Source organism: Eubalaena glacialis, chromosome 6, assembly GCF_028564815.1.
Source record: "Eubalaena glacialis isolate mEubGla1 chromosome 6, mEubGla1.1.hap2.+ XY, whole genome shotgun sequence".
Lineage (NCBI taxonomy): Eukaryota > Metazoa > Chordata > Mammalia > Artiodactyla > Balaenidae > Eubalaena > Eubalaena glacialis.
In genome coordinates this window covers 130,290,905-130,304,881 of record NC_083721.1, presented here as the reverse complement: position 1 = coordinate 130,304,881, position 13,977 = coordinate 130,290,905, and the positions used below count along the sequence as shown (strand labels likewise).

The window sequence follows — 13,977 nt, the reverse complement described above, 5'->3', positions numbered from 1 at the left end:
TGTGCTATACACTAGGTCCCTGTTGGTTATCTATTTTATTCCCTGCTAGTAATTAATACTAAACTGAACTGTGCCCCAAATGACCTGTATAGTCATATTAAAATTAAAGCTAAAGCTAAAATATAATATGTAAAAGTCAGCAGGGTTATATTAATCTCAGCAACTAAGTATAAGATTTTATGTTTGCCAATGTTGTACTTATTTCCTGAAATCTTATCTACCCTCTTCAGGTTCAATTATATTCGATAGACATTAAGAGCTGACCAGAGAAAGTATTTATAATAAATGAAAAGAGAGCATATATAAGTACATATACAATAATGACTTAACTGTAAAACAAAATAGAAATATGCCATATTTTATACACCAAAATATTTACAGTGATAGTAACTCTATGAAGGCAAAAATCCCTGTCTTACTCATCTTTGTAGTGCCATCTTATAGAAGAGTGCCTGGTACAAAGTAGGTGTTCAATAAATGCTTGCTGAAAAAAATTAAAGTGAATAATATATGTTCTCAGAAAAAGGGGTACTCAATCAAGTAAATATATGAAATTTTAATATTTTTTTATCTGAAACATACAAAGGTCTAAAGATAAAGTCGATACCTAACTAAAATTTATGTAACTTCATTATTACAAAGTTAAGTCTTGAGTCAAAGATCCAGCTCTAAAAATATAGTCTCAAAAATCACATATCTACATATAACACTAAAACAAGTAAATTGTCTTAGGCTGTATCATCATTATCCACTGCAGCATAGATGGCTTGATTCCTCCTCTTGATTTTCTTTCTTTGTTCAGGTTCATGTTCATCACTCAGCCTCTTCAACAGCACCTTGGTTAAGTCCTTTCCATCCCCCAACTCCACAGGGTCACCGCGATTCCCCTCCTTGCCAACTGGGGAACCAGATGTATCATCAGAAGATACAGTCATGGAACTTGGCAAGATCCTGATGTCAGAGAAGCTTGCAGAAAAGTCAGAAGCTTGATCAGAAGACGGTTCTACAGATGGTGTATTCATGTCACTGTGTGCACTTACAATACTATCATCATATTCCTCTTCTTCATCTAACATTATCTCGTCTGGATTAATAGAGGACAGGGCGGATGTGTCTGTGTTATATTCACTAGGGTCTTCTCCAGAGTCATTACTCTCCACGTCATCCTGCTCTTCAGAGTCACCACACACGTGCTGTTCTTCCTTGGCCTTCTGAAGCCTGATGTTAATGTCAGTGATGCCAAGTTGGGCACAAAATTCAGTAGTCTGAGGACTGATCCTATGAACCAACTGCATTTGTGTCTGTGGCTTGCTAGGGTCATAACAAGCAGCCGTTACACTAAAGTTACATGGAACTTTGAGGTCATGATTCAATTTTTCCAATACTTCGCTCATAGCTTCTTTTGTTGCACTGTAATCCCACCTAGAAAAGTCCAAAACAATAGCTTTTTACATTTAATCAGCCTTGGACAATAAATGATGAGATCTAACTATGGACGGCAGGTGCGTTAAAAAATAAACCACATTTCAGAATTCCACTTCATAAAATTATAGTTAACTTAGCAAAGGACCATTCTGAGATTAAAACAATTCTTAGAAAAAGCTGTCCTTAACTCACTCCCTAAAACAAGTACAAATTATTTTAATGTGTGAACCACATCTCCACGGTCTTAAAGTTTCATGCACTTATGCGCTTATAGTTTGATGCACTTATACACTTTTTTGGCTTGGTGCTCAGCAGTCTATTTTCTTGGATCTCTTGGATGGAAAACTTGCAATTTTCATACCAGTCAATAAACTTTGAATTGTAGCAATAACTCAATAACTCCTTTGATTTAAAAAAAAATAATAATAAGGTGGAGGGGACAAAAACTGTGCATACAATGGAGAGGGAAAATCCTAAATAAGGTCAGACTCACCTTGTATGCAGGCCATTATTTTCAGGCATATTCCATAGGCGCTCACTCACATTAATAAGATCATTAGTAGCCCTGAGAATAGCGAGCCATTCAGTATCATACTCCAAGTAATCAGGAGCACTGGGGTCATGTTCTATTTCTATTACCTACAAGAAAAAATTGGTAATTTTAAGAAATACATATCTATTTTTAATATTCTAAGAATGTCAATATAACAATAAAGTTTTAAAGGAATTTAATTTAGTAGCTTAAAAACATTAATGTAACTTAAACATTCCCAAAGAAATCTCAGAACACATAAGTTACAAAGAGCACCAATAATTTCTGAAAGGAGGGACTTCCCTGGTGGCGCAGTGGTTAGGAGTCCACCTGCCTATGCAGGGGACACGGGTTCGAACCCTGGTCCGGGAAGATCCCACATGCCGCGGAGCAACTAAGCAAGTGCGCTACAACTACTGAGCCTGCGCTCTAGAGCCTGCGAGCCACAACTACTGAGCCCACGTGCCACAACTACTAAGGCCCGCAGGCCTAGAGCCTGTGCTCCACAAGAGAAGCCACTGCAATGGGAAGCCAGCGCACCACAACAAAGAGTAGCCCCCGCTCAATGCAACTAGAGAAAGCCCGCGCACAGCAACGAAGACCCAATGCAGCCAAAAAATAAAATTAATTAATTAATTAATTAAAAAAAAAAAAATTTCTGAAAGGAGACAATTTTTTTTTAATCACTGGAAGAGTAAAACTATATTGCAAAGTTATTTCATTTTCTTTTTACCTGAAGAAAGTCTCTGTGTGGTAAGCATTTGTCCAGGGCTAGAAATTTGGTTGCTTTGGCTGACTGTCCTTTATCCTTGGCCTAGACAATATGAACCATAATTTAAGAAAGAATGTTAAAACATCACAGGCAATTCAGACATTGAAAAGGATGGAAATAATCTTTATTACCCAATCCCCTAAGTTGTGTGTCAAAGGAACAACGGTTACTTTTCCAAAACAAGTTAGCTCTATACCCCCTTGTGCAATGACGAGCAAGGCACTTACACTCTCTGGGCTTCAATTTCCTTACAATAGTCAAAGCAGAAAGAAATGGTGGTAATGATAATGTTAAATAAAGCAAATAACACACAAAACCAAAGGTTTAAAGCAAATAACACAAAGGTTAAAGATCAGACAACAGAAGAGCTTAAAAGTTAATTGGCAGAGCTAAAACTATACAACTCGTAGAAGAATTCATAGGAGAAAATCTTTGTAACCCTGGGTTAGGCAAAGATTCTTAGATACAACACCAAAGTAGATAAATATATATATACTCCATAGGATGAAATACTATTCACCAATAAAAATGAAAGAAACACTGACACATGCGACGACAAGAATGAGCCTCAGAAGCAAGCAAAGGAAAGAAACCAGTTACCAAAGACTATGTATTTCATGATTCCACTTATATAAAATGTTCAGAAAAGGCAAATCCATAGAGATAAGGCAGATTAGTGGTTGCCTGGGGCTGAGGGTGGGAACAAAGACTGACAGCAAAGAGGCACAAAGGATCTTTTGGGGTGATGGCAATGTTCTAGAACTGGATTATATGATGTTTGCACAACTCTGGAAATTTACTAAAAATCACTGAATTCTACACTTAAAACAGGTGAATTTTTTGATATGGAAATTATACTCCAATAAAGTTCTTTTTTAAAAAGTGAACCAGCAGAAAGAAACATGGGAGGATCACACACATGAAGGTCACACTGGAAGAAGTAAAAAGTGACTCACTAAAAACAGCAAGGCACATGGAGGAAGAAAGACAAGGAAGCAAGCGATGGGACACCCTGCTGAGGACCAGGTTTCAATTCAGTGGTGGGGAGGGACTGAGAGGTGAGATGCACAGAAATCACAGGCAGATCCTGGCAGCAGGGCAGTGCTGAGGAAAGATGACCTTTGGTGTTAGTAAAAGGGCTCAGACAGAATACTGAAGTCAGAGGCAGTTGAGGAGTCAAGAAAAAGGGATCAAACATATTAATTCAGAGACACAAGTCCCTGAGGTTGACAACAGAAGACAGAATCCGGGAATAGTAGCAAATTAGGTGCTTCAGTAGCAATCCAAGAGCATCATGAGCCCCAAGAGACAGAGGAGAGTAACAAAGACGTGGGAAAAGTGACCGGCAGAAACAGAAGCCTTGGACGTGAGAAGAGGATAATCATGTTGGCAACAGCCCAAAGGAAAATGCAAGAGGAACCTCGCCTTCTTCTCCCAGTGAAGCTGGGGAGTAAGAATAAGCCCACAACAGAAAGGGCCCACAGGAATGTTTTCAGACAGAATCTTCCAAACCGTGTGCGAAGAGCATCACTGAAGTGTACCTCTACCGCAGAAAAGGGTTTGGTCAGGTAAGTTCAGGAAGCGCTGCACAACCCATCCCCCCTCTCAGAGAAAGGTAATGCCCATTAGCACACTGGACTCTCAGAAATTCTACAGAAGCCTCTGGGAAGAAACCCCAAACTTTGTTAACCCAGCATTTTCTAAACGTATTTCCTATGGGATACATTATGGGAAAGTCAGAATTCAACCAGAATCAGAGGTGAAAGGAAGAACTGCATAGTTCCATTAAAGCCTAACTCTAAGTAGGTATTTATTTCCTACTTTTCATCAAGCACCATCCCCATGCAATTACCAAAGGAAAACTCTGGGAGTCATTCTAGATTCACTCCTCCCTCTGTCACTAAATCCTGATGATTCTGCTTCCAAAATCTCTCTGGAACCTGCTTCATTCTCTGTGTTCCCTCTTTGCCTTAGGTTAGGACCTCATCTTTTGCTTACATAGCCTCCTCTGCCTCCCATTTTACATTACTCCAATCCACACATAAAACTGCTGCCAAACTAATCCTTCTGAAATGAAACTCTGACTTCACCACCCCCAACTTTCCCCATTACCTTCTGGTTAAAACCCGAACTCCAGAGCATGTCCCAGAAGGCAGCTATGATCTCACTCCAGCTTCATCTCTCCCTGTGCCACAGCCCCAGGGACCAGCTGCACTTCCCCAAAGGCACCACGCTCTCAGACCTCCAGCCTGTGTACACATCGGTCCCTGGGCCTAGATTACCCTGATAATCTGCTTCTTCCTGGCACCATCGATTCCTTTAGAAAACCTTCTCTATCCCTTCATCTCTCTGTCCACATCCCCATCTCACCATGGCCTGGCTTAGGTGTTCCCACAGTATCCTAGCACTTTTTGTCACAAACTTATTACACTATTTTATAATTACTTGCTTGTCCCTTCTCCCCACTGGATACTGAGTTATTCACAAAAGGAAAGTTATCTTTGATTTCTTTCTCTAACTTTCCAACTATGCCCATAGGGCCTAGCCCGTAGATGTTCAATAACTGTTTGTTAAATCAAAGAATAAGCATTTTGTTTTCTACCTGATGCTGCATCAAGGCTGCAAACTTCACATGAAGGTGTGCAGAAAACCAGTAAGTAGGTTTTAAGTGCTCTAAAAGTTCTGAGGCAGCGGGACTTCCTAATGTGTTATTTTCCACTTCTTGTCGGAAAAAAGATTTAGTCTTAAGAAGTTGCTTCTTATTTCCATAATGATATATACTTCTCGGCCAATCATGAGATAAGAATATGTCCATAGGCTGCTTCAGCTTTAACAGAAAAAGAAAAGAAAGAAAGCTCTTAAAAACAGATTAACCAAAAGCAATCCCCTCCCTTATCTCCCACGGAGACCTCTAGATTTCTGTGTAATTCATTCTAAGAACACTTTATTTAAGGAAGTCACAGAAATACTGAGCTACTCACTCATCGAGGCAAAGAGAAACAGCTTTCTCTCTGCCTGACAAATCACCTTTATTTTCCGTGGCAAGGCAGTTCAATAGAGACACACTTTGATTAGATTGCCAATCGGCTAAGGTCTTTAGCACTGGGTTTCTAAAATCTACAACATGCACTGTTCTTTTCCCTTTTAGTAAAGAAACTACTGTTTTAAGATCAATGTCCAGATTTCATGAGACTTGTAAATGATACAGTAAACCTAACCTACAGTAAACCTTTTTTTCTTCTGATGGACTCACATAGTAAACACCAAAAAAACCTCTCTGTTTACTACAAAAATTATATTAGAGGTATTTAAGGTAGCTGCTGTCTTCTTGGGGAGAACACAAAATATACTCCATACTGTCAAGTAATCCAAAGCAAATACTTGGAAAACTAAATTAAAATAATTTAAGTAAGTGTTCAAGAAAATACAAAAGGTAAGATAGGTATGACTAACCACTGAAAAGCTGGTATGGGCAATAAGTGCTACAAAAATTCAGAGAAGGGTGAGGACTTTAAACTAGAACACTGGTTGGGAAGTGAAATCTAAGCTGGGTCTCCAAGGACCAGTAGGATTTAGATGAGTAAAGGGAAAAAGGATTCCAGGTAAGAAACTGTTATGAATGGGGCATACCTGTAAACATCTTTATGTTCCAGTCGAGGCTGTATTTATGATGGGAAGGGCCTGAGTTCAGTCTGGCAGGCTCTACCACTTAACTGTGTGGGAAGTCCCAGGCAGGTTACTTTATCTATCTGAGCCTTTGGCCTCTCTCCCTTAGTGTGACAAAGTTGGACACGCTGCATGACAGAATTTGAGTGACAGTTATATGAACTATCACGGATGAAAGCTGCTTAGCCCGGTGTCAGACATTTAATGGGTTCACAAACAAAAACCTAGTTTCATTTACTCTCCAGTTAAGCCAGTGTTTCGGTTATCACCTTCACAATTTTCCCATATCATCTTCACTATTATTTTCTATTTAATATCATTATTTAAAATAAAATATTTAATACTTTCTTTAAAGTATCACTTTATTCCAATATATATTCTTTAGCCTTACCCTAAGGAATAGTAGCTGAAGTCATGGATCAAATATTTTATTTTATTATTAATCACTAAAATAAATGTATAGCCATTAAAATTTTAAAAGTGTTCATCTGTGAACCTCCTAAAAACAACTCAAGATCCAAATTGTGGAAATACCGAATTGAGCTCTTCTTGGAAGTAGCAGATCAAAATACATTCTGGTAGAGAATTACTTTACCATTTTTTCAAGTCTGCCGTAATGTACTTTTTACATACCTGTTTTAATTTGTAGACTTCAATATTTCTCACATGATAGATACTCCTTATTGTAGCTGCATTATAGGGGGGGCACTCAAAATGACCTTAAATTGAAGAAGAGAAATAAGCTATATTCAACTCCCTTAAATACTTCAAGTATAAATACATACATACACTTCTCCAAAACTGATGTTTGTCATCAATGCTTTTGGTTCTTGAAAATTTTATTAAAAAAACACTGCTCTCAAAATGCTGGTATTTTCTAATAACTGATCACCAACTATAAATCTAAATAAGTGGGGGGCTTATGATTTTTTAAATTAAATTATATTTAATTTTGGAATACATTGTTTAGTCACATAGTTTAAGATTTAAAAGATACCATCAGAAAGGTATAGGGTAAGGGGGAGGGGGGTTGAGGGAAGGATGGATTGAGAGTTTGGGATTAGCACATGCAAATTATTACACACAGAATGGATAAACAACAAGGTCCTACTGTATGGCACAGAGAATTATATTCAATAACCTGTGATAAACCATAATAGAGAAGAATATGAAAAAGAATGTATATATATGTGTAACTGAATCACTTTGCTGTACAGCAGAAATTAACACAATATTGTAAATCAACTATACTTCAATAAAATAAATGTAAAAAAAAAAGAAAGGCATAGGGTAAAAAGTATTCCTCCTGGAGGGTAGACCCTAGTGGGTACCTAGGGCTGGCGTGGGAGCAGGAATTAAGTTTGGCACAAAACTTTTAGGCATGATAGAGATGTTCTAAATCCGGATGGTGCTAAAGGCTGCATAACTCTACAACTTACTAAGATCACTGAATTGTGTACTTACAATGGTACATAAATTTCACATCAATCAAGCTGCTAAAACAAGCGGACGGGGTTTTCCTATTCCTTCCCCCATCCATCAGTAACCCTACCTACAGGGAACCAGTGTTAATCAGGTTTCAGTATTTTATTCCAGGGATGTCATCTATGCATATAATATACATATTTCTTTATCCTCCCTTTTTTTTTTTTATACAAGTGGCAGTATAATTTATACACTTTCTGTGCCTTGTTTTTTTCACTTAACTTATTTTGGAGTTCTTTTCATATTAGCCACACATAGAGCTGCTTCTTTTTTCTTTCTTTTTGACTTCATAGCATCGCACTGTATAGTTATATCATGACACATTTAACTAGTTCCTATCTTTTGCTATTACAAACAAGGCTGAAATACATTTGTTTATATCATTTTGCACTTGTGGAATATATCTGTAGATAAATTCCTGGAAGTAGAACTCCTGAGTCAGAATACTTCTATAATTTCCACAGATGTTACTAATTTTCCTCCAAAGAGTGGTCCCAATTTGTGCCCACACCTGCCATGTAGAAGATGGCCTATTTTTGTAGACCCATCCCAATAGTTCAGAATCATGGGGAACACGGCAGCAAGGAACAGACTTGTGATTTAACAGTTACACTGAGGATGTAAGTTTTAGCTGTCAACTTAATTCATGACATTTTAAAATCAATGTGGATCCAAGCTATTCCTTTAACTTTAAAATCAAGATATAATTCATTCAGATACAGTGTGGTATATTTATACAATGGAATACTATTCACAAATTTAAATGACAGTGTTACATGTATCAACATGGATTTCAAAAACATATTAAACAAAGAAGCAAGTTGCAGAAAGATACATGTAAAATGATACACTTATATGAAGTTTAAAACATGCTATATAATACACTGTTTAAATCTGTTACTGATATGGTAATGATATAAAATAATCAAGTGAATGATAAACACCAAATTCAGAATAGTGACTGCCTGGTGAGGTAAGGGAGGAATAAAAGGAGAGAGATGGGATTGAGGACACATAAACAATGAACTTCAATTGTATCTGTACTCTTTTATTTCTTAAAAATCAAAACTAAAAGTGGCAAAATACCAAATAAAACTAGATGGTGTATACACAGATAATATGTTCTAGTGTTCTCTATTTTTTTGTATTTATAAAATATTTTATAATATAAATTTAAAAATAAATTAATCAGTTCATAGGAGAAATCCAATGAAAAAGTCAAACTGTATATTATGCTTAAGTTACTATGGGACATGGAAGTTCTAAAGTTTAAAAACAATTCTCAGAATAACAATACTCACTTTGCTGTATACCTGAAATTAACACCACATTGTAAATCAACTGTACTCCAATTTAAAAAAAAAAAAAAGAATGTAATAAAATGTAAAAAAAAAAAAAAAAAAGCATAACAATACCTTTTCGATAGTCATGAGATTTAAAGATACCAGAGATTCCACCAATCCTTACACCTCGGTATTTTACTACACCTGCCAAGCCTGAAAAATTACATAGTTAAATAAAATTACTGTAGGCAAAAGCAATCTTTACTAACTGAACAAACAGTTTAGAGGCCTAGAATATCATGCAGTCTTAAAATTATTTGAAAATTAAGTGTCATGATGAGGTTACTCTTTTACATAGAAAATATGCCAACAATATATAACATAGAGTAGGGAGACAGACTACGGAGGCAAGAGACTGAGCAGAAAAGAAGGAACAAATGAGATAGGGAGTGTGAAGAGGGAAACAGACATAACATAATTTGGTACCTAAAGGACTATGGGGATGGGGCGGGGGAAATAGGGGAAAATGTCCTATGATGGATTTATATGTTATATATAAGGTATATATAACGTATACCTTTGACTTATAGAATATAGAAACCTGCAGTTTCTATATTTCATTTGATTGATCATCTTCAGACAATTTCACCTTTTCACAATACTACAGTTGTCAAAAGATGATCCATCAGTAATGACGCAGAGAAATTAAATTTCTGAAGTTATAATGTCATCACTAGAAACACCTGTAAACATTTAAATAAAGAGATGAAAGGACTGTATAGTTTAAAAGGACTAAAACTGAACCTGAACCTAATCAGGTCTATAAATCTAAATGCAGATTATAAGCAATGCAGAGGATAAAAGGAACACGTTAAACAACCCAAGGAAATCCAATCAGCTAAACCCAGAATGTGGGAAATTCTGCCAGATAAATTTCCCATTTTCTGCAACAAATAAACAGCATGGGGGTTTGGGGGAGAAGAGAGTGCGAAAAGGGACAGTTATAGTCTAAGAGACTTCAGAATCATGACAATCAAATGAAAGTGTGGACCTTGTTTGGATCCTATTTGAACAAGTCAACTGTAAAACAGACATCTTTGTGATAATCAGGGAAATCTGAACATGAACTAGGCAACAGATAATGATAGGTAATAGGTATAATCATGGTACTGTAGTTGTGGTATTTTTTTAAATCCTCATCACTTAAAAATACATGCTAAAGTATTTACAGGTGAAATAATCCGATGGCTGAGGTTTGCTTTAAAATACTCCAGTTGGGACTTCCCTGGTGGTCCAGTGGTTAAGAATCCACCTTCCAATGCAGGGGACATGGGATTGAGCCCTGGTCAGGGAACTAAGATCCCACATGCCCCTAAGCCCCTAGAGCCTGCATGCCGCAACTACTGAGCCAGCGCACTCTGGAGCTCCAGAGCGCCCAGGCGCCACAACTAGAGAGAAGCCTGCCCACCACAAGGAAGATCCCGCGCTGCAAGGAAGATCCCATGTGCGACAACTAAAGACCTGATGCAGCCAAATAAATAAATAAAAATATTAACAAATAAATAGATAAAAATAGGATAAAATACTCCGGTCACCTCCTCCCACAAAAGAGTTTAGGCAGGGAGTGGGTTGAAAGAAGGATGGTAGAACAATAATTGTTGTTAAAGCTGTTTAATAGGTACAGAGATTCATTATACTATTCTCTACTTTTGTGTATGTTTAAATATTTCCATTATAAAAAGGTTTTTTTTAATTTAATAAGAAGAGTAAGAAAAAAATTAAGGGATTGCAAATCGTACAGAAGCTCTTTGCAGTTATATTAAATATTGCTTAAAGCACTAGATGATGCATGGACATATTATCATGATTACCTACTTAAATGAACTATTTTAATTAAATTTTCATGATTATTTAAATCAAGAGACATTCCCAAAACACCATACATTTCAAGATGTTGATCAACTGATATACAAATCCTGACAGGCTCTTCCATGCCATCAGACCAAGAAATTACCCACGAACACATACCTAAATAATAAATGTTTGGTGCTACCCAGCCACCGTAGGGTAACTCTTGCAAATGATTTGAGGCTTCATGGTTACCCCCGATGAAAATTGTGAGAACTGGGGCCTTTTTCTCTCCAGAGTAATACCTAGAACATAAGGGTAAAGTTGTCAATTGTCATAGCAGAAATGAGACATAGAGAAAAGCAATCGGGCATGCCTGTACTATTAGGCATAGCAGAAAAGCAAAATAAGGTCCGAAGTAAAAAAACCTGAGCTCATCATAAAAAGTTAAGCTCTTTCTAAACGAATTGTCCATCCTTGTCCTTAAGAATGATTCAGGGCCGCCACCTTGGGTTCAAGCCAACGTATATTCAAGCAGGTCAAAAACTTTCGTCAGTTCACTGCTACAACCTTAGTTTCTAGAATGAGGACTAGCACATAGAAAGCGTCCAATAAAAACTCCTAGATCAATAAATGAATTAGTCCCAGAGTCCTATTAAGCACAAAGTAGATTAACCTGTCAGTTTCTTCCTCCAGATTTTCCCCTCAGGCTGCGATCCCTTCCGAAACAAAACAGATGAATGGAAAGAAGAAAAGTGACATTTACTAAGCGCCAGTTCCTAGACACACAGCGTGAACAAAGACGGGAACTAAGACAGCTGGTCAGTGGCAGACAGGATTCGAACACAGCCCGGGTTCTCTGCCCCCACCGCTGGCTAGTCACACCTCGCACCGCGGGGGCCCGGGCCCAGGCCACGCCCCTCACCTGTAGAAGGTCTGCATGTGGCGGTACTTGGGCGGCACGGCCATGCAGCGCAGGTCGGCCTCGTTGCGCACAGCCTGGAAGTCGCCGCAGCACAGCAGAAGGTCTATCGGCCCCGGGCCGCGCCGCTCCGCCAGCGCCAGCGTCTCATAGATCTTGTCCAGCTCGCCGTGGCAGCAGCCGGCCACAGCCACCCGCATGCTGCCGGCCCGAGGCAGGGAGCGCTGCCCGCAACCCCCTAAACCAGAGCCAGCCCAGGCCGGACAACGAAGACCCGACTGATCGCTCAGATCCCGCCAACCTTAACTGAGACACCGCCTCCTGCAATTGAGACTCCAGCAGTATAATTCACTTCCGGTTTCCAAATCTCGCGAGAGAGAGGTCGGGAAGGGCAAGACTGACCCAGGGATTCCAGGGAGCTTTCAAATCGACTCGTACTTTGCCTGTTTTGGCAGGTGTTTCTTAAAGTCCGAGCAGCCTGACAGGTGCTAAAAATCAAAACCAGAATAGTAAGACAAACAAACAAAAATTCCCGGAAATAGTGTAGTTTGATAAAATCAAACCAAATTTAGGATGAACTTCTCACGGCAAAGATAATTGCCTGAAAGTGCTTAGAAACGATTGAACAAACGATTTTTTAAGACACCCGAAATAAAAATAAATTTAAAATAAAACGTAAAAACTCACTGAGGATTTTGAAATTATCTCCTCGAAGAGTTTCTAAAATTATCAGTTATTTTTTTTTAAAGGGGCCAGCGACTCTTCATTTTCCTACCAAATGGTTGTTTGCGTAACTAGACTGCAAGCTCAACGAAAGCAGATGAATATCTCGAAAACATCCGGGAGGGAAAAGGACCAGACTGACAATTGAAGAATTAGTGGCCAAGGCAGAAACAAGCAAACAAATAAAACCCTTCTGGCAAATTTAATCAAGAAAATAATCAAGATAATACAGAGAATAATAAAACCATCTCTGCTCATTTAAAAAAAAAAACTAGATAAAATCAACAATTTCTAGGAATAAAGACACCAAAGTTAATTCAAAATGAAGCAGAAGATGTAAACAAAACAATGACAATAAGAAGACACTGGGATATATACACTACCAAATGTAAAATAGATAGCTAGTGGGAAGCAGCCGCATAGCACAGGGAGATCAGCTCGGTGCTCTGTGTCCCCCTAGAGGGTGGGATAGGGAGGGTGGGAGGGAGACGCAAGAAGGAGGAGATATGGGGATATATGTTTATGTATAGCTGATTCACTTTGTTATACAGCAGAAACTAACACACCATTGTAAAGCAATTATACTACTATACTAAGATGTTAAAAAAAAAAAGAAGACACTGGGAAAGTCAAAGACATAAATCCATTGAAAGACATTTATGAGTGATTTATAGGCGATTTCTTTCAAATTTACAAGGAAGATACACTTTTCATGATATCTAAATCAATCAAGAGGGTAGAAAAAGATGGAAATCTAATATTTCCTATTAGTTTTTAATGTTTTATTTTCCCTTCTGTATTAAATTTTTTGAACTATATAAAGAACAGATACTTTTTTTGACATTGTTAAATTTAACTTCTAAAAAAAAATTTAACTTCTTCCACTTGATTTTCAATCTACAGGAATTATCTTTTTCTGGATCTTTTTTTTCTCCATTGAAAAATTGTTAATTTTAATTAACTTACTTAAAGTACCATGAACAAATCAAATCTTAAGTGCACATTTTGATGCATTTTTCCATATGTAATCACCCATATCAAGATATAAAACATTTCTAGCATTCCAAAAGACTCCCTTGTGCTTCCTCCCAAGCCTATTCTCCCAAAAGAAAAACTCTAGTCTAACCTCTAGTACCGTAGATTAGCTCTACTTGTTTTTAAACTTCATAGAAATGTCAGTGTATGTTATGTACTCTTTTGTGTCTGGCTTCTTTCACTTAATATCTGTGAGATTCATCCATGAATCTATGTAACTGAGCAGGAGGACCCTATGGGGTCTTCGCAGGGCAGATGACCACCACCCCCACCCCCCGCAATGTCC

At 37.9% G+C, this 13,977-nt stretch overlaps 1 protein-coding gene across 1 annotated transcript; it reads right to left on the bottom strand.

Moving 5' to 3' along the window:
- Nucleotides 1–596: 596 nt before the first annotated feature.
- On the bottom strand, nucleotides 597–12,261 carry DBR1 (debranching RNA lariats 1). The gene is made up of 8 exons (XM_061193650.1): nucleotides 11,937–12,261; nucleotides 11,192–11,316; nucleotides 9,296–9,376; nucleotides 7,029–7,114; nucleotides 5,332–5,556; nucleotides 2,691–2,771; nucleotides 1,919–2,064; nucleotides 597–1,422 (listed from the first exon to the last, which is right to left on the bottom strand). The coding sequence occupies exons 1-8, from the start codon at nucleotides 12,131–12,133 to the stop codon at nucleotides 729–731; spliced, it is 1,635 nt and encodes a 544-aa protein (XP_061049633.1). The 5' UTR covers nucleotides 12,134–12,261; the 3' UTR covers nucleotides 597–728.
- Between the last annotated feature and the right edge of the window lie 1,716 nt (nucleotides 12,262–13,977).